Source organism: Phacochoerus africanus, chromosome 9 (assembly GCF_016906955.1).
Source record: "Phacochoerus africanus isolate WHEZ1 chromosome 9, ROS_Pafr_v1, whole genome shotgun sequence".
NCBI classification, from domain to species: domain Eukaryota; kingdom Metazoa; phylum Chordata; class Mammalia; order Artiodactyla; family Suidae; genus Phacochoerus; species Phacochoerus africanus.
The window spans coordinates 48,492,581-48,518,722 of NC_062552.1; the positions used below are offsets into that span (position 1 = coordinate 48,492,581).

Here is a 26,142-nt window from a genome sequence, read left to right on the forward strand (position 1 = left end):
ACTTTTTAAGGCTGAATAATATTCCACTGTTAAGTATATACATTTTCCTTATCCATTCATCTGTTTTAGCTGTTGTGGATAACATTGCTATGAACATGGGTGTACAGATATCTCTGTGATAACTTGCTTTCAATTCTTTTGAGTAGATACCCAAAAGTGCCATTGCTCAATCCTATGGTAATTCTGTTTTTAATTTTTAAAAAAACTCCATACTGTTTTCCACCACGGCTATACCATTTTACATGCCAACCAACAATGCACAAGGGTTCCAGTTTCTCTACTGGAAAACTTCATCATACTTACTATTTTCTGGTGTTTGGATAACAGCAAATCTATTGGTTGTGAGGCAGTATCTCATTGTAGTTTTGATTTGTATCTAATGATTAGTGATTTTGAGCATCTTTTCATGTGCTTATTGGCCAAGCATATCTCTTCTTTGGAAAAATGTCCATTCAAGATCTTTGTGGTGTTCCCTGGTGACCTAGCTATTAAGGACCCAGCGTTGTCACTGCCGTGGCTCAGGTTTGATCCCTGGCCTGGAAACTTCCATACAAACATCTGTTCCAAGGGCAAGACCAAAAACAAGATCTTTGCTCATTTTTGAATTGGGTTGTTTGGTTTTGTTGTTGTTAAGTTTTAGGAGCTCTCTATATACTATTAATCCTTCATCAGGTATATGATTTGCAAATATTTTCTCCCATTCTGTGCTTTGCCTTTTTACTGTTGATAGTGTCTTTCAATGCACAAAATTTTTAAATTTTCATGAAGTCCAATTTGTCTGTTTTTTTCTTTTGTTACCTGTGCTTCTCGTGTCCAAGAAATCACTGCCAAATCCAATGTTATAATGCATTTGTCCTGTTTTCCTCTAAGAGTTTTATAGTTTTAGGTCTTATATTTTAGCTCTTAATAGTAACACACTTCCTATAATCAAGCTACTGGCTTTGTTTTTGGCATTTCAAGGTTTACTTATTAACCAGTAGTCTTGATTTTTGTTGGAAAAAAATGATTCATGCAAGAAAAATGTCAAGAGTATTATATGTAAATGAATATTTAACCAACCTTTTGGGTAAGGAAAAGAAATGTCAAAACATAATTCTTCTACAGTGATAAATAGCATGCTGTGCTATGGACCATGTTAAAATGAAAACTATTTTTTTTTTTCCTTTGGTGGTTGAGACATAATGGATGGTTTTCTTCTTTGGCCCATAATCTCCTTGAAGTTGTATACTATTTCAGCAAGACCTCACTACTATTATTTCTTACCATGCACCACTTCTTTTTTTTGAAACTGCTTTTCAAGAGTCTAAAGGTCCATGCCCCCACCGCAGAGGACCTCAATTATCTATCTCACATAATTCTAAATTTTTATACTATGAGAAATCATGGCTAGTCACACACTCATTGTTTTTGTCTCTTTAGAGTCGCACCCATAGCATGTGGAATCAGAGCTGCAGTTGCTGGCCTATGCCACAACACACAGGTCCAAGCTGCATCTCTGACCTATGCTGTGACTTGCGGCAACACCGGATCCTTAACCCACTGAGTGAGCCCAGGAATTGAACCCACATCCTCATGGATACTAGTCAAGTTCTTAACCCACTGAGCCACAATGGGAACTCCACACATTCATTATTAATGAACCTTTAGAACAGAGTTTCTCAGAGTCTGATAGCCTAGCGGGTTAAGGATTCAGGGATCCAGTGTTGTCACTGCTGTGGCGCAGATTCAATGCCTGGCTTGGGAACTTCCATATGCTGTGCGCATGGCCAGGATAAACAGGGTTTCTCAACCTCAGCACTATTAGCATTTGGAGCCAGACAACTCTGTGTCGGGGGGTAGGGTCTGTCCTATGCATTGTAAGATCTTCAGCAGCACCTTGGCCACTATCCACTAGACACCTATCCCCATCCCTCACCAGGTGTGACAACCCAAAGTGTCTCCAAAGATTGTTAAATGTCCCCTCAGGGCAAGACTGCTCCTGGCTGAGAACCATTGCTTTAGAGAAGTTATTAAGGAGTGAGTACCCCATACTCCATTTTTTTTTTTTTTTTTGCCATGTCCCTGGCATGTGGAAGTTCCTGGGCTAGGGACTGAACCTGCGCCACAGTAGCCAACTGAGCCACAGCAGTGACAACACCAGATCCTTAACCTGCTGTGCCACCAGGGAACTCCTTCACTTCTGAATCTGAATAACCACTGGCAAGAGTTGGTGATTCACAGAGACCATTGCACTCTTCTCACTAGTCCTTACGATGTTTTTCCTGTGCAAAAATAAAACTGACAAAATTGCAACCCACTCTGACTCGTGTTTCAGTAAGTCAAAAGAAGATTTCTATAAAATGTATTTACATGCAAAAATTTTAAAGTAACAGTAATGGAGATCTAAGAAGAGGCATCAGGGATGTATACATGCTATGACAGCCACCAGGCAATTTAAACTCATCAAGCAAGGAGACTCACTCATCAAACAGCATTAAACACGGAGCTACAATAAAATGCAAATTAGACAGGATCCCCTAACGCCTTCCAAAGAGTGTTGACTTGAACTTAAACCAGTTACTTGCTGTGAATAAATAAGGCATTTGTTCTCTCAAGAGCTCAGAGTTCTAAATCAAATGCAAGATTTCTATCAGTATTTTCTTCCCAGTCATAGTTGAATCAGAGTCATTTAGAGATGAAATTTTATCTTCTCTACCTGTGATACATGACACTGTACTAAGTAAGCTGTAATAGGCTAAGATTACATTATGTCTAAAGGCCCTTGCAGCCGTAAGATTCTTGTACAGTAACTGTTGAAAGAGAAAAAATTGAAACATTATAGGTATGTAACAAGGTGCCTAATTATACATAATTAGAATGCAATCTTGAATCTTGGAAGATGGCTTTTTCACAGAATAATTTAGTAGTATCCACAGACAGATTGTTAAAATGGATTTCACTTAATTGTAGTAGATACTTCTAAGATCAAGGATAAATTTATATAGAAGGTGGTTCTATTAATTGTGGAAAATGTGAACAAGAGGATTGAAATTAATGATATGTTACTGCATGTCCACATGAGTTGTTGATTTCACAATGGAAGGTAAGCTGTAAAAATAGTTAATACAATAATTGTTCAGTTTAAGCATCTAAAAAATAAAATAAGCCTTAAAGGAGTTCACAGTCCCCATTTTTCATTTTTTAAAAATATTGGTTATAGAAAAGAAATATCATATTCAGTCATTATGATACCAAGCAGTCGGATTATTTAATATAGCAGTATAATATTATACTAAATATTAGCTGTTACCCAATAAACACAGGGCAAGAGAATTTTTAAATGTGTACCTTTACCAAATGCAGAAAGTTTTGGAATCAGTCTTCAAATACAACCGGAATTTTCCAGCTCAGTCAAAAGATGAACTTCACTGTTGATTACAAAGTAGAATTATTTGCCAGGATACAAACATTTTTTACTAGTACAGTTTAGATAACATTTTGCTATTTTTATAAAATCAAATGTTAGTATCATACTTCAGTCATGCAGCTAAGTGTTCTAATGGGCAATCTATTAAGATGAAGCAATGTTGGTAACTGTCATCTATTAGGGCTTGCACCAGATTTAAACCTAATTTGCATTTTCAGAATTTTTATAGGGTCATAATAGATATGTGCCTTTTAACTAAATTCCTGCTACTGTCTTTTGGGAAGTATCACTTATTTGCATTTCCAATATGAATTGGTACTACTATATTTGCCCATTTATAAATAACAGGAACAAAAAGCCCAAGAGATCCAACAATTGAAACCAGGAGAAAAGTCCACAGAAACATCCGATCAAGAACTTGGGCTATGAATTTCCAATCTTCAACAACCTGTATCAAAAGAAAAAATAAAAACACATTAAATAATTAAAAGACATGACATAACTAGTTAATTTACAAATTGACTTGCAGTATAATACAAATGGCTCATTTTGATACATTTTTGTCTTTTTTTTTTTTTAGGACTGCACTTGCAGCATACGGAAGTTCCCAGGCTAGGGGTCAAATCGGAGCTGTAGCTGCCAGCCTACACCACAGCCACAGCAATACAGAATCTGACCCATGTCTGCAACCTACACCACAGCTCACGGCAACACCAGATCCTTAACCCGGAGACCAAGGCCAGGCATTGAACACAAGTCCTCACAGATACTAGTTGAGTTTGTTATCTCTGAGCCACAGTGGGAACTCCCTTGATAGATTTTTTTTTAATCAAAATATAGTACTCGAATATTTCGTAGTAAATTTTTTTTAATTATTCTTACTATATACAATTATTTCTCTTACTTATTCTGGCTCGGTAGTGTTTACTTATTTTAATTTTTAAAGATAATGCAGCCTGAGGTTAATTTCAAGACAAAAGCTAGTCCAAATAATATATATTCAGCAGCTGAAATAGATATATTTATCTTCCTCACCTCACCTGATTATTTAGTCTTGGGTTTCCTAGGGCCCCTGAATTCAGCTCATGAGTTCAGATCTGCTGGCCTGTAAGGCATTCCCTCCCCGTTTTTGCAGCCCAGGCAGGGAGCTGGCTCAGCAGGTCTGAGTGACCTCAAGGCAAGGTGCAGGCTAAGACCAGGCCCTGAGCACCAGAGGCTCCTCCCATAAGGCCATGTCCTTAACAAGGGGTTTCCCTAGCCTTCTGCTCTGAAGCGTGGGGTCTTCCATAGGAACTGTTCTCCATGTTTCAGGATATGTAGAATTTAATGGATTAACAGCTTACCACTTCTCTGCTTAGTTTTTCCCCTGAAAATAAGCCCCATTTATTCATGGAAAGAGCCCTGACCATTTTGCCCAACACTTTGCAGACATTCATTAAATTCTTTTTCAATCTGCCTAATATCTATATTTTTCAAGACTCCATTGGTAGCCTCACTTTATAAACTATTTATAGCAAATAGGAACTTGATAATCCACAGGATTAAAAGTTTATTAGAAGGAGTTCCCATTGTGGCTCAATGGTAATGAACCCTACTAACATCCATGAGGATACAGGTTGGGTCCCTGGCATCCCTCAGTGGGTTAAGGATCTGGCATTGCTGTGGCTGTGGTGTAGACCACAGCTACAGCTCCACTATGAACCCTAGCTGGGGAATTTCAGTGTGCCACAGGTGTGGCCCTAAAAAGCAAAACAAAAAATTTATTAGAAAAAGTGTATATATGTGTGTGTGTATATATATATACATATATGTAGATATATGTATATATATATATAAACTGAATCACTTTGCTATACAGCAAAAATTAATATAACATTGTAAATCAACTATTTCTCAATAATTTTTTAAAAGAGTTTATTAGAAACATATGTCAAACATTCCTTGGCGGAGAGGGCTGTTATTTTACAGATTCATTCCATCTGCCTACCATACCTGCTAAAAAATTTTCCATTTAAAAAAGCTTTAGAGATTAGAATTCATATATATTTTTAATGCTAGGTACTATTTTATTATTTTTTGATTTACAATATATTAGTTTCAAGTGTATAGCATAGTGAATCAAAATTTTTATAAATTATACTCCATTTATTATAAAATGTTGGCTATATTCCCTGTGCTGTACAATATATCCTTTTTTTTTTTTTTGCCATTTCTTGGGCCTCTTCCACAGCATATGGAGGTTCCCAGGCTAGGGGTTGAATCAGAGCTGTAGCTGCCAGCCTACACCACAGCCACAGCAACATGGGATCCAAGCCGCGTCTTCGACCTACACCACAGCTCAGAGCAACACCAGATCCTTAACCCACTGAGCAAGGCCAGGGATGGAACCTGCAACCTCATGGTTCCTAGTCGGATTCGTTAACCACTGAGCCACGACAGGAACTCCATGTACAATATATCCTTATAATTTATCATTTTATACATAGAAGTTTGTACCTCTTAATCCCCTAACCCCTATCTTTCTCCCTCTTCCCTTTCACCACTGGCAACCACTAGTTTGTTCTCCATATTTGTGAAAGAATTCACATAATTTTAATGAGACTGTTCAAAGTAAACTCAATTATGAAAATAGTATTACAATCATAGCTCTAAAAATGTTACACGAGACAAATAAAAGATAGTAATAAGATTGAAATATTACATTTTTTTAATGGCCACACCTGTGGCATATGGAAGTTCCTAGGCTAGGGTTCAAATTAGAGCTGCATCTGCGACCTATGCCACAGCTCGCAGCAATGCCAGATCCTTCACTGCTGAGTGAGGCCAAGGATTGAACCCGCATCCTCACAGAGACAATGTCAGGTCCTTAACCCACTGAGCCACAAAGGAACTCCGAAATATTACATGTTTTGAAAGGACTCCAGTTCAATATGATCACATGAATAAAATATATTCTTGTTTGATTCTTGCAAAACATTAATAAAACAAAGAAGGAGCCAATGAGTTATTTTTCTGTAATAAATTGTTGAGCAAATTTTTGTTTTTAAGCAAATTAAGCATATTATTAAGTACTACACTATGCTTCACATGTACACCCTGATGTATAATACGTAACACCTGAGAATACCTGACTGCTTTTAATTTCACTACCATTCTCTTGTAAGTGAACTGCAAAAAGATTTATCCTAGAAAAAGACCTTGGCTAAATTTATAATGCCTCCATTCTTTAAGAAATAAAATCACTTTTGATAAATTACAATGCAGTTGTGCCTGCAGATTATCACAGAATTCTGAAACAAAGTTACTGAAGACAAAATTTAAACAGTTAGGAGTTCTTGTCCTGGCTCAGCAGAAACAAATCTGACTAGTATCCATGAGGATGCAGATTCAATCCCTGGCCTCGCTCAATGGGTTAAGGATCCAGTGTAGATGCAGCTTGAATCTGGCATTGCTGTAGGCCGGCAGCTACAGTTCCAATTCGACCCCCTAGCCTGAGAACTTCCATATGCTGCGGGTGCAGCCCTAAAAAGACCAAAAATTTTTTTTAATTAATTAGTTTTTTAAAAACTGGAAATGGTGAATCACGTCAAAGCCAAGAAATGAACGGCCGGATTACGATGCCTCAGCGTAACACAGTTTTTTAAGGATGCTGATGGGGAAAATGGAGCAGTGACATTTGTGTACGTGCCACATTTTGCACATGTTTTAACTGAAACACATTTTAGCAGCAATCTTTTACAGGACAGCGTGTCAACACTTCTGGCCCTCAGTCTATGCTTAGCCGTAAAGGTCACACTGTTCGCCCAGCCTAACCTCGAAGGAGATCAGCCTTTGTAAACACACACACGCATGCACGCATGTGGACAGGTACCTCACGGACATCATTCTCCTTCATGACGTGTCTCATGATATAGCGAATAGAATCAAGTGCCGCCTCCAGGGTGTCTCTAGAAGACTGCGGTCCACTGCTGCTCTCCGTTTCCTCCTTCTGACCGAAGTACCTGTCTACGTGGCTCTGCATGCAAAGCAGCTTGGGAAGCTTGTGAAGAAATATCTTGCGGACCCATGGAGCCATGGCGTTGTGGGTTGCAGAGGAGCGGTGATGGATGTTGATGGCAAAGACAGTGACCATGATGGACAGTGTCACAAAGATCATGGTAAACACCAGGTACTCTCCAATCAGAGGGATGACTTTGGAAGACGAGGGTATGATCTCTTCAATTACAAGGAGGAAGACGGTCAGAGAGACAAGTACGGAAGTGCAGAGACAAATCTTTTCACCTTCATTTGAAGGAAGATAGAAGACAAGTACGGTTAAAAACGAGAGCCCAATACAGGGTATAATAAGGAACAAGGTGTAAAAGAGGGGCAGGCGCTTAATGACAAATGAGTAAGTGATGTAAGGGTACCAGCAACAGCTGTCGGTTCTGTTTCCTTTGCTTCCCGTAGCGCTCACAATTTCCCATTCTCCATTATCGAAAAAATCTCTCTTGTCCACATCTTGGTCTTCCAAAATGATATCAACCTGGGATCCGTCATAAGTCCAAGAACCGAATTTCATGGAACAGTTTTGGAGGTCAAATGGGAAAAATGTGACATCGATGGTGCAGGAACTTTTGTAGTTTGCCGGTGGCATCCAGGTAACAGTGCCGTCGTACCTGACGACAGTTTTGGTACTGGCCCCTTCGAAACGTCCATCTGCACTGAAATACACATGCACATAGTAACAATGTAGAGATTAACCATCCTGGGCGTGCGTTTTACAAGCCTAAGCTTATACCGGCGCACGAAATGCTTTCAAAATTATTATACTTGAGATATACCTGCTACAAGTATGGGACTCTAGTTTAAGGTCATGGCCTTTAAAAATCTACTCTGCTGAAAAGGAACCCCTCTTTCCACATCGGCTCCGGGACAGAGCTAAACTGACAGAATCCTGAGATTCAAGTGGTTGAAATGATCTCACTTTATACAGAATGTGATTAGGCTACTTATTACAATGGACGTGCACAGAGTCAGAACCTGAATCCACATTCCTAGGCTGCCCACAGTGCTCCTCCCCATCCACGCCAAGTACTGGATGCTTCCTGCCCTGACAGGGAGAGAACAACAGTCTCCAGCCAGGCGCGACACTGGAAAACAGCCGTCCCTCTCAGCTCTGCCACCAAGTGAACTCACACACCAGACAAGTCCAGCAGGAAGCATCACCACCACCAAGAACATCTTCAAAATATTGCTCTTTATCTTAAAATTCATGCGATTTTGCATACTCCTTTGTAATATATCCATGTTAAGTATATATGTGTTGGGGAGTTCCCTTCATGACACAGCGGAAAGGAAGCCAACTAGCATCCACGAGGATGCACGTTGGATCCCTGGCCTCGCTCAGTGGGTCGGGGATCCTGCGTTGCTGTGGCTGTGGTGTAGGCTGGCAGCTGTAGCTCCGATTCAGCCCCTAGCCTGGGAACCTCTCTATGCTGCGGGTGTGTCCCTAAAAAGAAAAAGAAAAAAGAAAAAAAAAACTGTTTTGCAAGGACTCAGAGTAAAATGAGGCTCCAGGGAGCTGCATCCTATTACCCTTAAGGCTTTGTTCACTGCTTCCATGTTGAGAAGCATGGAGGTAAAGGTTTGAAAAGTTAAAGACATTTTTGCTTAGCATTTGCTCTCTCCCCCATGCCAGTGCCTTCACGCAAATAACACCAAGTGCTTTAGCATGAGGACAAATTCCTGGAATTGTCCTGGAGTGGTCCTTGAAAAAAAAAAAATGAAACTAATATCCACAAGTGGCCTTTACCCTACATAAAAAACCATCCTCAAAACACACTTGGGTAGAATACCCATAACTATGAGTTCACAAATAACTAAATGATCTCACTTTATTTACAAAATGTGATTAGGCTACTTATTACAATGGACGTGCCCAGAGTCAGAACCTTCCAGCGTTCCTTGTTGTGGAAATTACAATACAGTATTTCAGCAAAATTAGAAGGATGAACATATGAACATGAAGCATGACCTTCACTGTTTAAAAAACAAAACCAAAAAATCTGGAAGGCAGTCAGCCAAAAATGTGAATAAGAACATAAGTGGCTAAATGGGGATGTCAGGCTGCCTCACTGTGACCCTGTCCGCTCCCCCCACAACCACTACCACATGTGAGCTGTGAGGTCTTGGACGACGTATAACCACCCTCCACCTCTGTTTTTTCATCCATCAAATAGATGTAATGACACCTAGTCCATGAAGTTATTGTGAGAACGGAACGAATAAAGCATGAAAGGCACTGAGCACATTGCCAGGCACAGAGTAAGTTCACTAATAACAGTAATTGCCTCTACACGATGGGATAACGGGATTGATTATATCCCCTCTCAGCTTCCTTACACCTTGCTGGATTTCCTAAATGTTTCACACATTTTTGAAATCGAAGAGCACGCTTATGATCAGAAAACAATATGCCAAAGCAGGGGAGAGGACCAACCTGTAGGTTCGTGAAACAAAAGGACCTGAGATTAAGTCATGAGATTTTATAGCTAAACAATTTTCAAAAGGAAGAAAAAATTCCTAGTGCCTAATAGTAATACAGTTGTTTTCTCATGAAAACATGAAATGATATTTTGGTTATAACTTACTTATCAAACAAAACGATGTCTGGGGTCCAGAGAGAGTCTGAAGGGACACGTATAACTTTTATTCCACCGTAGTCATCCGGGTTCCACTTTAATTTTACATCTATCCATTCCTTTAAAACAAAGAAACCGGATTTGATTTCAATAAAATAGTCAAAAACCATGAAAATGATACTCTCTTTACCAAACACAGACATCTTCAACATGAAAGCATCTCCACTCCCAGTAGAGAGGAAGCCCCTCCATGTCCTTCTTACAGGCACTGGGGGACAGCCCTGTCCCCTCATGCAGTGGCTCTAGCCATGGCTCTCAGGAGACACAGTAGAGGACCAGAGCTGGGTGTTCATGGCTCTGCTCAACACCCCCTTTCCCACCAACCAACCATGCCCAGGAGCTGCAGCCAAGAGCACCAAAAGCCCAGGTTTAAGGGAAACCTCCTCTTTTCTAGCCTTTTTGTCACTGACTAGCTGGACTGGTCCAAACAAAGAGCAGCTGGATTTATTACACATTTCACATAAACACTTTGTCCAACACCCACATGGTAACAATTCTGTGATCATGTCAAGTTAAGACTTGCACCCCTGGAATTCCCTTCATGGCTCAGTGATTAACGAACCCGACTAGTATCCACGAGGATGCGGGTTCGATCCCTGGCCACCTTGCTCCCTGTGGGTCGGGAATCTTGCGTTGCTGTAGCTGTGGCATAGGTCAGCAGCTATAGCTCTGATTCAGTCCCTAGCCTGGGAACTTTCATATGCCACAGATGCAGCCCTAAAAAGTGGGAAAAAAAAAATTTGCACCCCAAGGAAAACATACAGGCCTTTCAGGAGTTTGGGGTTAGGAAACTGGTAGGAGGTATTAAAAATTAGGAATAATAAAGAAAAGGCATTCTCATCGTTGCGCAGCAGAAAGGAATCCGACTAGGAACCATGAGGTTGTGGGTTCGATCTCTGGCCTCACTCAGTGGGTTAAGGATCCGGTGCTGCTGTGAGCCGTGGTGAAGGTCTCAGACGCAGCTCGGATCTGGCATTGCTCTGGCTGTAGCGTAGACCAGCAGCAACATCTCCAATTTGACACCTAACCTGGGAACCTCCATAAGCTGCAGGTGAGGCCCTAGAAAAGACAAAAAGACAAAAAAAAAAAAAAGAATAAAGAGAAGTTCCCACTGTGGTGCAGTGGGTTAAGGATGAAACGTTGTCTGTAGCAGCTTATGTCACTGCTGAGGCATGGGTTCGATCCTCAGCCCTGCTCAGTGGGTTAAGGATCTGGCACTGCCGCGCTGTGGTTTAGGTCACAGCTACAGCCCAGACTCCCTGGCCTGGGAAATTCTATATGCTGCCGGTGCAGCCAAAACGGGTAAAAAAAGAACAGAGGGATGCACTCAACAGCAGCTGGGGAATATATGATGGCCCAGTAAAAAGAAAAAAAAAAATCCCTTTATATCAAAGGGACTACGAAAATCATTACATTTTTGCCCACTCTCATCTCACTCAGGGTTAAAAGTCCTAGATGCCCTTGAGCCACTTGCTCATAAGCTCTGCTAGGAGCACCATTTGCTTCCCGTTGCTTTGCTGACTGCCTCTCCTATACCCCTACCCCTGGCCCAACTACCTTGCTGCTCCTTGAACACACCAGGCATCCTCCAGCCCCAGGGCCTTTGCAGGTTTGTGTCCCTTTGTCTGGAACAAGCTCCATCCCCAGATGCTCACAGGCCTTGCTTCTCCCCCTCCTTCAAGTCTCTGTTCAAATGGTACCTTCTCAGCAGCACTTCCCCTGCCCATTCTATTTAAAAGCAGAGTCCCCAACACCCCCATCTGCCTTCCTAATGTATTCTTCTCCAAGCTTATCAACTTGAAATGCACCGCACAACTTCCTATTTATTACTCCCATTGGAATGAAGTTCCTTGAGGGCCTAGGCTTTTGTCTGTTTTGTTCACTGCTGTTTCCTAGGTGCCCAGAATAGTGCCTGGCATAGAGCAGGTACTCAAATAATATTAACTGAATGAATAGAACTCCATTTACCTCATCTTTCTGCATCCTGCCAGTCCACCAAGACCAAAGACATCCCTTTTTGTGCCACAGACCCTACAATGACAGTGGCACCAGCCAACTCTTTGAATTTAATACATACCTGTTTCAACCAGACATTGGTGGTCATTAACTGATTTTTCTCATCCTAGAAAATAAAAATTTAAATAAGGCTGATTATTTTGATTACAGAAACAATTCTTTTTTTTTTTTTTTTAGGGCTGCACCCAAGGCATATGGAAGTTCCCAGGCTAGGGGTCAAATCAGAGCTGTAGCTGCCAGCCCTCACCACAGCAACAGCAATGCCAAATCTGAGCCATGTCTGTGACCTACACCACAGCTCATGGCAACACTGGACCTTTAACCCACTGAGCAGGGCCAGGGATCAAACCCACATCCTTATGGATACCAGTCGGGTTAGTTACCACTGAGCCACAATGGGAACTCCAACAATAATTTTTTAAAATAAGAATTTTCTCATTTTTATATGAACTTTCTTCTCTATATAGTACCTACATTCTGTTCATCAATTTGGTTCTCTGGAAAAGCTGGATCTTTTTTTCCAGCCTAGTTTTACATGGTTCCTTCCAACATACTCTATATTTCACATAAGCTGACCTAAAGTATACCACTGGCTTTTTGGGGGTGTTTTTTGTTTGTTTTTGTTTTTGTTTGTTTGTTTTTTGCTTTTTAAGGCCGCACCATGGCATATGGAAGTTCCCAGGATAGGGATCAAATTGGACCTGCAGCTGCAGGCCTACGCCACAGCCACAGCAATGCAGAATCCAAGCTGCATCTGTGACCTATACCACAGCTCACAGCAATGCTGGATCCTTAACCCACCGAGTGAGGCCAGGGATCGAACCTGCATCCTCATGGATACTAGTCAGGTTTGTAACCTGCTGAGCTACAATGGGAACTCCACCAGGGGCATTTTTAGATTTAACATTAATAGTCTCAACTAGTATATCTCCTCGAACCTGACTGCAATCCAAGAAGCACAGAATTATTTTTTGTTCTTAGCACTAAGAAAGAAAGAAAAAGGCAGATAATGAATTGTAAGCTGTCATTAATTATAGGACACATCTTAACTTCCAAAGTGCCAAAATGTGGGAAAATGTGCATCTTGCCATCAGTGAGATACAGTGTTTGTACGATTCTTGAGAGACTACAACTTGCAGTCATTTGCTTCTGCTGAGGCACAAATTTGAAACTTTCCATGGGGCTGCTATGTTAGGAAAAAAACGTTGAGGTCAGATGCTTGAGTGGCAGATTCATAAAGCTTTTACGTCCTACTTTTCTAGAGAACCAGCGGTCCTTGGGACTTGCCACTTACACTTTCCTGTTGTCATATCTTTGCTTATGCCAGTCCTTCACTGTACGTTCGAGGTCTAATTAAAGTGACGGCTCTTGTGTTAAATTTTGCTGAAGTATCATGGAGCCAACTGAACCAGTAAAAGCTCATGATGATGGATCAATCACAAAGAGACCTTGTGTAGGATGCAATGCTCAGAGCCCAGATACCATAGAAGTATGAGGAAATCCCTACAGATGGGCAGTGAGGGTGAGGTATAAATAGCGCAGGTGACTGGAGGGTCCCCATTCCTTATCCCATCCTAACAAGAGGTAAATGACCTAAGAGAAAGGAGGAGACCAAGAGGAAGTACGTCCCTAGAGACAAAGGCAGTTGCTAGGTCTCTGCATGGAAAGAATGGTTCCTAGGAAACACAGCAGGGCCAGCCCCCAACACTGACTGTTCCAATGAGCAACTGCCTTGATTAAAACACTACAGCTGCAAAGGACCTAGAGATTTTATCTACTGTAATCTCTTCATTTTGCAAATATGGAAACTGGCCTGGTGAAGCAACTTGCTTAAAACCACACCACCAGGCAGTGGTAGAACCGATTCTAGAACTCAAAACTCCTAAATTTAAACTCTCCTCCACCAGCTCTACTGTCCACCAACTCACACACCATCCAGAGTAACTGCTGAGCCCTGTATTAGAATACGCAAAAGTTCTAAGCAGAGGCATTAAAAATTGAAAAAACTTTGAGTAAACATATTACCTATGATGCTATATGGCAGTAGGTCATATTTGAGAGTCTAAGGAAAATTACGGACCCTTTCCCCAGAAAAATGTGAACACACATTGTCAATACTTAGTACCTCTACCACAGCTCGTGGCAACGCCAGGTCCTTAACCCACTGAGTGAGGCCAGGGATTGAACCTGCAACCTCATGGTTCCTAGTTGGATTCATTTCTGCTGCACCACGACGTGAACTCCTGACATAGATTTTACAGAGAGGGTGAGAACACATAGGAAATAAGACAGGAATCTGAGGAGACTTCACAGAAGAGGCAGAAAACATGACCACTCTTGCTTCTACCATTTTCTAGAAATGTTCCTCAAGGATCAGGCTCCTGTTATCCCTGCTTTAAAAACTCATCGATTCAAAGTTTTCAATAACCACCACCCAGGCCAGCATCCTCAGCTTCATCTCTCACCTTGAGGCCAGTCCTGACTTTCCTCGTGAACACTTTCTTTCATTTTTTAATTTTCCATTATAGTCTATTTACAATGTTCTGTCCATTTCTGCTGTACAGCAACATGAATGTTTTTCTTTTGAATGCATCACAACGACCGCATATAAAAAGCAAAAGCAAACCCCTCATCTTCTCTGCCCTACATCCATAACCAATTTTCTCTTTCAAACTGGGTACTCATCTAACCACCTGGCTTCAAAATGAGATGCCTCCCTCCATATTCAGTGGTCAGGTCCTGTTCTTTCTTATACGTGGTCTTCTAACCTGCCTCTCAAGCTTCTAACCTAACCTTTCACTCTGCGAAGCCGCGTGTTTAACTACCTGACTGATCTTGCTGAAGTACTGCCTTTACCTTGTCTGTGACCCAGCAGATCTCTCATTCATTCAGCATTTACTTTGTGCCAGACAGCATGCTAGGCTCTGGAACAGACACAAGGACTGAAGCTCACTCTGGTTTGCGGATGCCAGCACCTGAGTACCAGTCAGTGTAATGAGCACATATTTAAGTGCAAAGGAAAGGGCTGTTGGAACACAGGAGAGACTGGCTTAGGAAATTTGGATTTCAGAATCTGACAAATGCATCTGGCCTGAAGGAGAAACGGCTTGTGCCGAGAAAGGAAGTTCTCCAAACAGAAGCGATGGCAGGAGCAAAGGCACAGTGGCATGCGGACACCACCCCTCACTTCTCCACCACCCAGTCAGACCATTCCTATGGAGTGGAGCTCCCAACGTTAACCTTTCCATCTAAGCAGCCGAACAAAGAGGCTTAGTATCCTCAGGTACCTATGATTTTATTGTTTCTTGTTATTAAAATTCCATTCTCTCTGCATGCCAAATCCTATACTTAGCACAAGGCCAGCTCAAGTGCCATTTCTTCTACCCTGCCTTCTTTGATAATCTCAATCAAGATTTGAGTTCCCCGATATCTGTGACATCATGATTTAGTGCACCAACATTCTAATGTTATTCCATTTATGTGCCAACAGCCTCAACTAGCAAGAAAGGTTGAGAGCAAGCCCTAATTTACTTCCTACTTCCTTTTTATTTCTACTTAAAATCTCCCTGTATTGTTTAGCAAAGGATCAGCAGAGTCCAGATTCACTGACCTTTCCGGAAGCAATTAGGTAACATATATCACTCAACAGACTTCAAGAATGTAGAACTTCTGGAGCTCCCTGGTGGCCTACTGCTTAAGGATCTGGTATTGTCACTGTTGTGGTGTGGGTTCAAGCTGAGAACTTCCATATGCTACAGGGGAAGCCAAAAAAAAAAATGTATTTCCTTTGATACACTTTCTTTCTTAAGGAAAGGAAAAATTCAGACATTTATATACAAATCTTCATCCTTCTCATTTATAACAGAAAAAAACTGGGAATGAGCTTCTGCCAATAATAGGAGAATGTTTACATGAATTATAAATCTCATATAGCCATTAAATATTACATTTGAAGATTATGTGATAAGAAAATGTTTATCATGTAACAACAGGGAAAAATAGTAATCAAAATAATATTCCAATTTTGTAACATGCTCACAAAGAAAAAACTGGCAAGAAATACAATAAACTGTACAATAAATAAAGAATACCAAGTCTTCTCTTAGTGGTAGAATTACAGACAATTTTTATTTTCTTATTTGTATTTTTTGATCTTTCCAAACTCCCTCTAAAAATCATGCATTGCTTCTCTAATCATAAAGGTGGAGTTTCCACTGTGGCTCAGTGGAAAGGAACCTGACAAGTATCCATGAGGACTCGGGTTCAATCTTTGGCTTCACTCAGTGGGTTAAGGATCCGGCATCGCTGTGAGCTGTGGTGTAGGTCACAGGGGCAGCTCGGATCCTCTGTTGCTGTGGCTGTGGTGTAGGCCAGCAGCTGTAGCTCTGATGCAGCCTCTAGCCTGCAAACTTCCATATGCCACAGGTGCAGCCCTAAAAGCTAAAAAATTATTTTTAAAAAAATTTTAATTAAAAAAGAGGAGTTCCCATTGTGGCACAGTGGAAATAAATCCAACTAGGAACCATAAGGACTCAGGTTCAATCTCTGGCCTCACTCAAAGGATTAAAGATCCAGCGTTGCTGTGAGCTGTGGTGTAGGTCACAGACGTGGCTCAGATTTGGCATTTCCGTGGTTGTGGCGTAAGCTGGCAACTGCAGCTCCGATTTGACCCCTAGCCTGGGAACTTCCATATGCCGCAGGTCTGGCCCTTAAAAAAAGCAAAAAATAAAAAGTTTTTTTTTTTTAAAAAAAGGCATATCTATGTTATTTATACACACACACATAAACACATATATACTTGTTGACTAATCTAGGAACAGCAGGGAAATAATTATTGATTGACATGATCAGAATAGGAAGAAACCAGTTTAAAAACCAGTGTGATCTTTTAGTTTAAAATAGAAAGAATCCATGACAATAAGAATGAGTTATCAGGGAATTTATTCCCTGGTGAACAGCACATGGAAAAACCTCTGAAATGTCTTAATGTGATACTGAGGCAATGGTCTGTTCAGATCCTTTTTGGTCCTAAAAACCTCAAACTCTATTCTTGAATTTCTTTCTTTTAAAATTTTTGACTTTTTGACCACATTTTTAAATACATTTAAGGAAAAACTTCCATATAAAATTTAGTATATTCGAATTTTTAAAAATAGATTTAATTATCAAATGAGATAAAATATTTTCAAACTATGCAAGATTACACAAATACACTGTATTCCTCTGTCTGTGGTATAATAATTATTCTTCCCTGGTGAGTTCCTTGAGGAAAAGGACCATGTTCATTCACCTTTGTAATCTCTGTGGCTTAACACAGTGCCCGGGTTCACAATACGCTCTCCATAAATCTGCAGGAAGTTGAATATGTAATGATATGCACACCTACCACATCCACTAATTGAGATATTGCAAGGCCAAACTTTATTTTTATTTTGTCATTCAGGTGTTCCACAGGACGAACCCATCTTTCGTAGTCTTGAAATAAATCCTTAAACAAACTATCTTCGTGTTTTGCCACAAAGGACGGTTCAGTTAATCCTGCATAACAAATTTTTAAAAGTTAGTGGATTGGCTTCTGTCCCACCAAAGAGCTCTACTTTTAAAAAGTTTGGCATTACTAATGAACCAAAATATAAGTTAGGCTGTTACCAAAGGAGGTTTTAAAATGAAATATTACAAATTTTTGTGATCAGGAAGGGATGTTCTGGATAAGATATATTTCTTAGTTAAATCAGATGATTCACATGTAACTATGCTGAATTACCTGAGAAGCAATCAGTACTTAATACAGAGTAATTTAAAATCTAAGTAACAAAAGCTTTTAAACTACCAGGGCTGGGAGCTTCTTGTCATAAAATTCCAAACCTAGAAAACACATATTAAAGTTCATTGTCGAAACAGGCGTTCCCATCATGGCTCAGTGGAAACAAATCCGACTAGTAACCATGTGGTTGTGATCCCTGGCCTCGCTCAGTGGGTTAAGTATCTGGCATTGCCATGAGCTGTGGTGTAGGTTGCAGACGCAGCTCGGATCTGGTGTTGCTGTGGCTCTGGCACATAGGCCAGCAGCTAGAGCTCCGATTGGACCCCTGGCCTGGAAACCTCCATATGCCTCCTTTTTAGGGTGTGGCCCTAAAAAGCAAAATAATAATAATAATAATAAATAAAATAATAAATAAAGTTTATTGTCAAAAATTTTTTTTGTCTTTTTTTTTTTTGCCATTTCCGTTCCTGAGGCACATGGAGGTTCCCAGGCTAGGGGTCTAATCGGAGCTGTAGCTGCCAGCCTACGCCAGAGCCACAGCAACGCGGGATCCGAGCCGCGTCTGCAACCTATACCACAGCTCACGGCAACACAGGATCGTTAACCCACTGAGCAAGGCCAGGGCTCGAACCCGCAACCTCATGGTTCCTAGTTGGATTCGTTAACCACTGTGCCATGATGGGAACTCCGATTGCCAAAATATTTTAAAATTTGTATAGAAACACAAAAGACCCAAAATAACCAAAGCAACATTGAAAAACAGAAATGGAGGAATCAGGATTTCTGACCTCAGACTGTACTACAAAGCTACAGTCATCAAAACAGTATGATACTGGCAGAAAAAGAGAAATACAGATCAGTGGAAGGGGATAGAAAGCCCAGAAATAAATTCAAGCACCTATGGTCAACTCGTCTATGACAAAGGAGGCAAGAACATAACAAGTGGAGGAAAGACAGTCTTCAATAAGTGGTGCTGGGAAAAATTGAACAGCTACATGTAAAAGAATGAAATTGGAACATTCTCTAACACCATACACAAAAAATGAACTCAAAATGGATTAAAGACCTTAACATAAGGCCAGATACTATAAAACTCATAGAGAAGAACATAGGCAGAACAATCTTGGATGTAAACTGCAGCAATTATCTTGTTTGATCCACCTCCTAGAATAATGACAAAAACAAAAATAAACCAATGGAAACTAATTAAACCTAAAAGTTTTTGAACAGCAAAGGAAACCATTAAAAAAAAAACCGAAAAGATGGCCTACAAAATAGGAGAAAAATCTTTGCAAATGAAGCAACGGACAAGGGATTAATATCCAAAATATACAAATGTCTCATGGAGCTTTATATCAAAAAACCCACAAACCCCAATCCAAAAATAGGCAGAAGATCCCCACAGACATTTCTCCAAAAAAGGCACACAGATGGCCAAAAAACACATGAAAAGATGCTCAACATCCTAATTATTAGAGAAAATGTGAGTGAAAACTATAATAAGGTATCACCCCACACCAGTCAGAATGGCCATCATCAAAAAGTCTACAAACAAAAACTGCTTAATAGATTGTGGAGAAAGGGAACTCTTCTACACTGTTGGTGGGAATGTAAATTGGTACAACTGCTAAGAAGAACAGTGTGGAGGCTCCTTAAAAAAACTAAACATAGAACTACCATATGATCTGGCAATCCCACTCCTGGGCACACACCCAGAGAAAATTCTAATTTGAAAAGATACATACACCCAATGTTCAATGCAGCACTATTTACAACAGCCAGGACATGGAAGCAAACTAAATGTCCATCAACAGAGGAATGGATAAAGAAGATGTGTACATATATACAGTAGACTATTATTTGGCCATAAAAAGAAGGAAATTATGCCATTTGCAGCAATCAGATGGATGGATGGACCTACAGATTGTCATACTGAGTGAATTAAGTCAGACAGAGAAAGAGACATATATATGATATCACTTATGTGGAATCTAATAAAAGATGATACAAAACAACTTATTTAAAAAAACAAACTCACAGATTTCAAAACCAATCCTAGGGTTATCAGAGGTGAAACCATTTGGGGAAAAGAAGAATTGGGAGGGTGGGAATGACAATATACACACTACTACATAAAACAGATGATTAATAAGAACCTACTGCATAGCACAGGAAAATATACTCAATAGTGGGTAATAACCTATATGGGGAAAAATGATGGATATATTTATATGTATGACTGATTCACTTTGCTGTACACTTGAAATTAATACAGCATTGCAAATCAACTATACTCCAATAAAACTAAATTTTGAAAAATGGAAAAAAAAAACCTCCTTAGAGAAAAAAAAATCATTAGCCAACTACAAAATAAACATGCTTTAATTTACATGCTTCTAATATATAACTACTGAATAAAAACTATTCAGATTTGTCACACTGTTGTTTACTATACATTTGTATACAATTACCTTAGGACCTAAGATTAAAAAAAAAATTCAAAATTTTAAAAGGTTTAGATGCCATAACCAAAGACTGGTTAGATGGATGGATCACAGTTATGTTTATACTTCTACTGAGCTTAAATAAGCCTCTAAAGAAATGAGTTTTTTTTAATGTTGTCTGGACCCTGGAGTCTCAAGGAAATGCAGAATATGTGAAATTCAAGGATGACATTTACTTAAGACTCAGGATTTTACAAAGGAAAAAACATTTATTTAAAACAAAATGTCACCGGCTTATTTATCATATAGTAATACACAGGGATTTAGAGTAGCTAGTGTTGACCCTTCTCTAATCTAAAAGAAATGTTGCTTCAAATGGCATTATTTCATTCTTTTTTATGGCTAAGTAGTATTTCACTGTGTATATACACCACATCTTCTCTGTCCATTCCTCTGTCATTGGACATTTAAGTTTCTTCTATGTCTTGACTGTTGTAAACATCACTACCATGAAAACACTGGAGTGAATATACCTTTTCAAATTAGAGGTTTCTCCAGATATATGCCCAGGACTGAGATTCCTGGATCATATGGTAACTGTGTTAGTTTTTTAAGGAACGTCCATACTGTTTTCTATGGTGGCTGTACCAATTTACATTCCCACTAACAGTGTAGAAGGCTTCCCTTCTCTCCATACCCTCTCCAGCACTTGTTAAGATTTTGTTGCTCCCAACAAAAAAAAGTCCAGGACCAGACATGCACTTTAATGGTGAATTCTATATAACACTTAACAAAGAATTAATACCAATCCTTCTCAAATTATTCCAAAAAAATAGGAGGAAACACTTCCAAATTCATTGTATCAGGACATTATCCTGATTCCGAAATCAGACAAGGATGCCACAAGAAAACTACAGACCAATATCTCTGATGAACATAGATGCAAAAATACTCACAAAATATTAGCAACTGAATTCAACAATATATTAAAAGGATCATATACTCTGATCAAGTGGGATTTACTTCAGGATGCAAGGATGGTTCTGTGTCTAGAAATCAATCAGTGTGATGGACCACATTAACAAAATGAAGAATAAAAATCACACGGGCCTCTCAAAGGATGCAGAAAAAGCATTTAACCAAATTCGGCATCGATTTATGATAAAAACTCTCAACAAAGCAGGTATAGAGGGTACATATCTCAATATAATAAAGGCCATATATAATAAGTCCACAGCTAATATCATACTCAATGGTAAAAAACTGAAAGCTTTTCTTCCAAGATCAAGAACAAGACAAGGATGCCTATTCTCATCACTTTTATTCAACATAGTATTAGAAGTCCTAATCAGAACAATTAAGCAAGAAAAGAGATAAAAGGGACCAAATAGGAAAGGAAGAAGTAAAACTGTCATTATTTGCATATGTTATGATATTATATATAGAGAAAACCCTAAAGACTCTACCAAATAACTTTTAGAAATTGAAAAGGAATTCAGTATAAAGTTGGAGGAACCAAAATTAATAGACAAAAATCTGTTGCTTTTCTATATGCTAATAACAAATTATCAGAAAGAGAAATTAAGAAAACAATCCCATTTACAACTGCATCAAAAAAATAAAATAAAATACCCAGGAATAAATTTAACCAAGGAGGTGAAAGACCTGTAGACTGAAAGCCATAAGACAATGGTGAAAATTGAAGAAGACACAAATAAAGGGAAAGATATACCATACTCAAGGATTGGAAGAATTACTATTGTTAAAATGTCCATACTGCCCAAAGCAATCTATATATCAATACAATTGCTATCAAAATTCCAATGGCATTTTTCATGAAATACAACACAATCCCAAAACTTGTATGGAAACACCAAAGACCCCAAATAGCCATAAGAATCTTGAGAAAGGAGAGCAAAACTGACAGCACCATGGGCCCTGATTTAAAACTATATTACAAAGCCATAGTAATCAAAATAGTATGGTATTGACATAAAAACAGACACAAAGATCAATGGAACAGAATAGACAGACCCAAAATAAACCCACACATATATGGTCAGCTAATTTATAATAAAGGATCCAAGAATACATAATGAGTTACAAAATAAATAAGTCATAGTGATGTAATGTACATAATGCACAGCATAGAGAACATTGCCAATATTTCATTACTATTTTTAATAAGCTTATGTGGTATGTAATCTATAAAAATATCAAATACACTGTACATCTGAATCTAATATTATAAGTCAACTATACTTCAATTAATATATATTTAATATCAAAAATATGTATATATTTGCTTGCACATACACACAACAGTAAAAAGGACTGCCTCGTCAATAAATGGTCCTGGGGAAATTGGACAGCCACATGCAAAAGAATGAAATTGGGCCATTATCTTACACCATACACAAAAATTAACTCAAAATGGAGTAAAGACTTGAACATAAGACCTAAAACCATAAAACTAGAAAAAGACAGAGAAGGTAAGCTCCTTGGCATTTATCTTGGTGAAGATTCTTTGGATTTGACACCAAAAGCAAAGGCAACAAGAACAAAAATAAACAAGTAGAACTGTATCAAACTGAAAAGCTTCTACATAGCAAAGAAAACCATCAACAAAATGGAGACAACCTACTAAATGAGAGAAAATATTTTCAGATCATGTATCTGATAAGGCGTTAATATCCAAAATATATAAAGAAAACATACAATTCAATGGCAAAAAAGAAATTAACAGGCAGAGGATCTGAATAGACATTTTTTCCAAAGAATACAGATGGCCAGCAAGTACATGAAAAGGTGCTCAAATTCACCAATCATCAGAGAAATGTAAATCCAAACCACAATGAGATATCACCCCATACCTATTAGAATAGCTATCATCAAAAAGACAAGTAATGACAAGCACTGGTGAGGATGTGGAGAAAAAGGAAACCCTTATGCACTGTTGGTGTAAATGTAAATTGGTGCAGCCACTGTGAAAACAGTATGGAGCTTCCCCCCAAAATTAAAAATAGAACTAACATATAATCCAACAATTCCACTTCTGGATTTTTACCCAAAGGAAGCAAAAACACTTGAAAAGATATATGCAACCCCATGTTTGTTGCAGCATTATTTACAACAGCCAAGATATGGAAACCACCTAAGTGTCTACCAGCAAATGAATCAATAAGGAAAATGTGATACATACATACAATATACACACACAATGGAATATTATTCAACCACTAAAAAGAAGGAAATCCTGCCATTTGTGACAACATGGATGAATCTTCAGGGCATAAGAAAGATAAATACTATATGATCTCACTTATTTGTGGACTCTTAAAAATAAAATTAAAAAAAACCCAAAGAACCCAGTTCATAGATGCAGAACAGATCAGTGGTTGCCAGAAGTGGGGAGTGGGGTAGGGTTGGAAGAAATGGCTGAAGAGACTCAAAAGGTTAAAAAATTCCAGTTATAAAATAAATAAGTCATGGGGATATAATGTACAGCATAGTGACTATAGTTAATAAAACCATGTTGCATACTTCAAAGTTGCTAAGAGAGTGAATCTTATAAGTCCTTATTACAAGAAAAAAACTGGGATTGTACATCATGATCAAGTGGGATTTATCCCAGGGATGCAAGGGTTCTTTAATATCCACAAATCCATCAGTGTGATACACCACATTAACAAACTGAAGAATAAAAACCATACGATCCTCTCAATAGATGCACAAAAAGCCTTTGACAAAATCCAACACCCATTTCTGATAAAAACCCTTCAGAAAGTGGGCATAAAGAGAACCTACCTCAACATAAAAAAGGCCACATATGACAAATCCACAGCTAACATCATTCTCAATGGTGAAAAGCTGAATGAATTCCCACTGAGGTCAGGAACAAGACAAGGATGTCCACTATCGCCACGACTATTCAACATAGTTTTGGAAGTCCTAGCCATGGCAACCAGAGAAGTAAAAGAGATAAAAGGAATACAAATTGAAAAGGAAGAAGTAAAAGTATCACTATTTGCAGATGACATGATACTACACCTAGAGAATCCTAAAGACTCTACCATAAAACTGTTAGAGCGCATCAATAAAATTGGCAAAGTCACAGGATACAAAATTAATACACAGAAATCAATGGCATTTCTATACACTAACAATGAAAGATAAGAAAGAGAAATTAGGGAAACAATCCCATTTACCATCGCATCAAAAAAGAATAAAATACTTAGGAAGAAACCTACCTGAAGACACAAAAGATCTCTACTCTGAAAACTATAAGACACTGATGAAAGAAATCAAAGATGACACAAACAGATGGAAAGACATACCATGCTCTTGGATTGGAAGAGTCAATATTATCAAAGTGACTGTACTACCCAAGGCAATCTACAGATTCAATGCAATCCCTATCAAAGTACCAAGGACGTTTTTCACAGAACTCAAACAAAATAATTTTAAAGTTCGTTTGGAAGCACAAAAGACCCAGAATAGCCAAAGCCATCCTGAGAAAGAAAAATGGAGCTGGAGGAATCAGGCCCCCTGACTTCAGACTAGACTACAAAGCTACAGTCATCAAAACCACATGGTACTGGCACAAAGACAGAAACAGAGATCAGTGGAACAGGATAGAAAGCCCACAATTAAACCCACGCACCTACAGTCAACTCCTCTATGACAAAGGAGGCAAGAATATACAATGGAGAAAAGACAGCCCCTTCAATAATGGGTAAACTGAACAGCCACATGTAAAAGAATGAAATTAGAACACTTCCTAACACCATACACAAAAATAAACTCAAAATGGGAGTTCCCGTCGTGGCGCAGTGGTTAATGAATCCGACTAGGAACCATGAGGTTGCAGGTTCCATCCCTGCCCCTGCTCAGTGGGTTAACCATCTGGCGTTGCCGTGAGCTGTGGTGTAGGTTGCAGACGCGGCTCGGATCCTGAGTTGCTGTGGCTCTGGCGTAGGCCGGTGGCTACAGCTCCGATTCAACCCCTAGCCTGGGAACCTCCATATGCCGAGGGAGCAGCCCAAGAAATAGCAACAACAACAACAACAATAACAACAACAACAACAAAAAGACAAAAATAAATAAATAAATAAAAAATAAACTCAAAATGGATTAAAGATGAAAATATAAGGCCAGATACCATAAAACTCTTAGAGGAAAACATAGGCCAAACACTCTCTGACATAAACAACAGCAATATCTTCTCAGATCTACCACCTAGAGTAAAAACAAAAATAAACAAATGGGACCTAATTAAACTTAAAAGTTCCTACACAGCAAAGGAAACCTTAAACAAAACGAAAAGACAACCCACAGAATGGGAAAAAATCTTTGCAAATGAAGCAACTGACAAGGGATTAATCTCCAAAATTTATAAACACCTTCTGCAGCCCAATACCAAAAAAAAAAAACCAAACCACCCTATCAAAAAAATGGGCAGAAGATCTAAACAGACAATTCTCTAAAGACAGACAGATGGCCAAAAAAAACACATGAAAAGATGTTCAACATCACTCATTATTAGAGAAATGCAAATCAAAACCACTATGAGATACCACCTTACACCTGCCAGAATGGCCACCATCAAAAAGTATACAAACAATAAATGCTGGAGTGGGTGTGAAGAAAAATGAACCCTAAGACACTGTTGGTGGGATTGTAAATTGGTGCAACAACTGTGGAAAACAGTATGGAGATGCCTCAGAAAACTAAAAATAGAATTACCATTTGATCCAGCAATCCCACTCCTGGGCATCTGTCCAGAGAAAACCATGACTCACAAAGACACATGTACTCTGATGTTCACTG

General features: G+C 39.1%; 1 protein-coding gene across 1 annotated transcript in view; it reads right to left on the bottom strand.

Moving 5' to 3' along the window:
- Positions 1-3,208: 3,208 nt before the first annotated feature.
- The window catches only part of CHRNA5 (cholinergic receptor nicotinic alpha 5 subunit), a 42,477-nt gene continuing 19,543 nt past the window's right edge, over positions 3,209-26,142 (bottom strand). The window contains exons 2-6 of the mRNA XM_047796699.1: positions 17,492-17,643; positions 12,167-12,211; positions 10,039-10,148; positions 7,278-8,109; positions 3,209-3,854 (exon numbers count right to left, since the gene is read on the bottom strand). Coding sequence (XP_047652655.1) covers positions 3,693-3,854; positions 7,278-8,109; positions 10,039-10,148; positions 12,167-12,211; positions 17,492-17,643 — 1,301 coding nt within the window. The 3' untranslated portion in view covers positions 3,209-3,692. The remainder of the gene's footprint in view (positions 3,855-7,277; positions 8,110-10,038; positions 10,149-12,166; positions 12,212-17,491; positions 17,644-26,142) is intronic.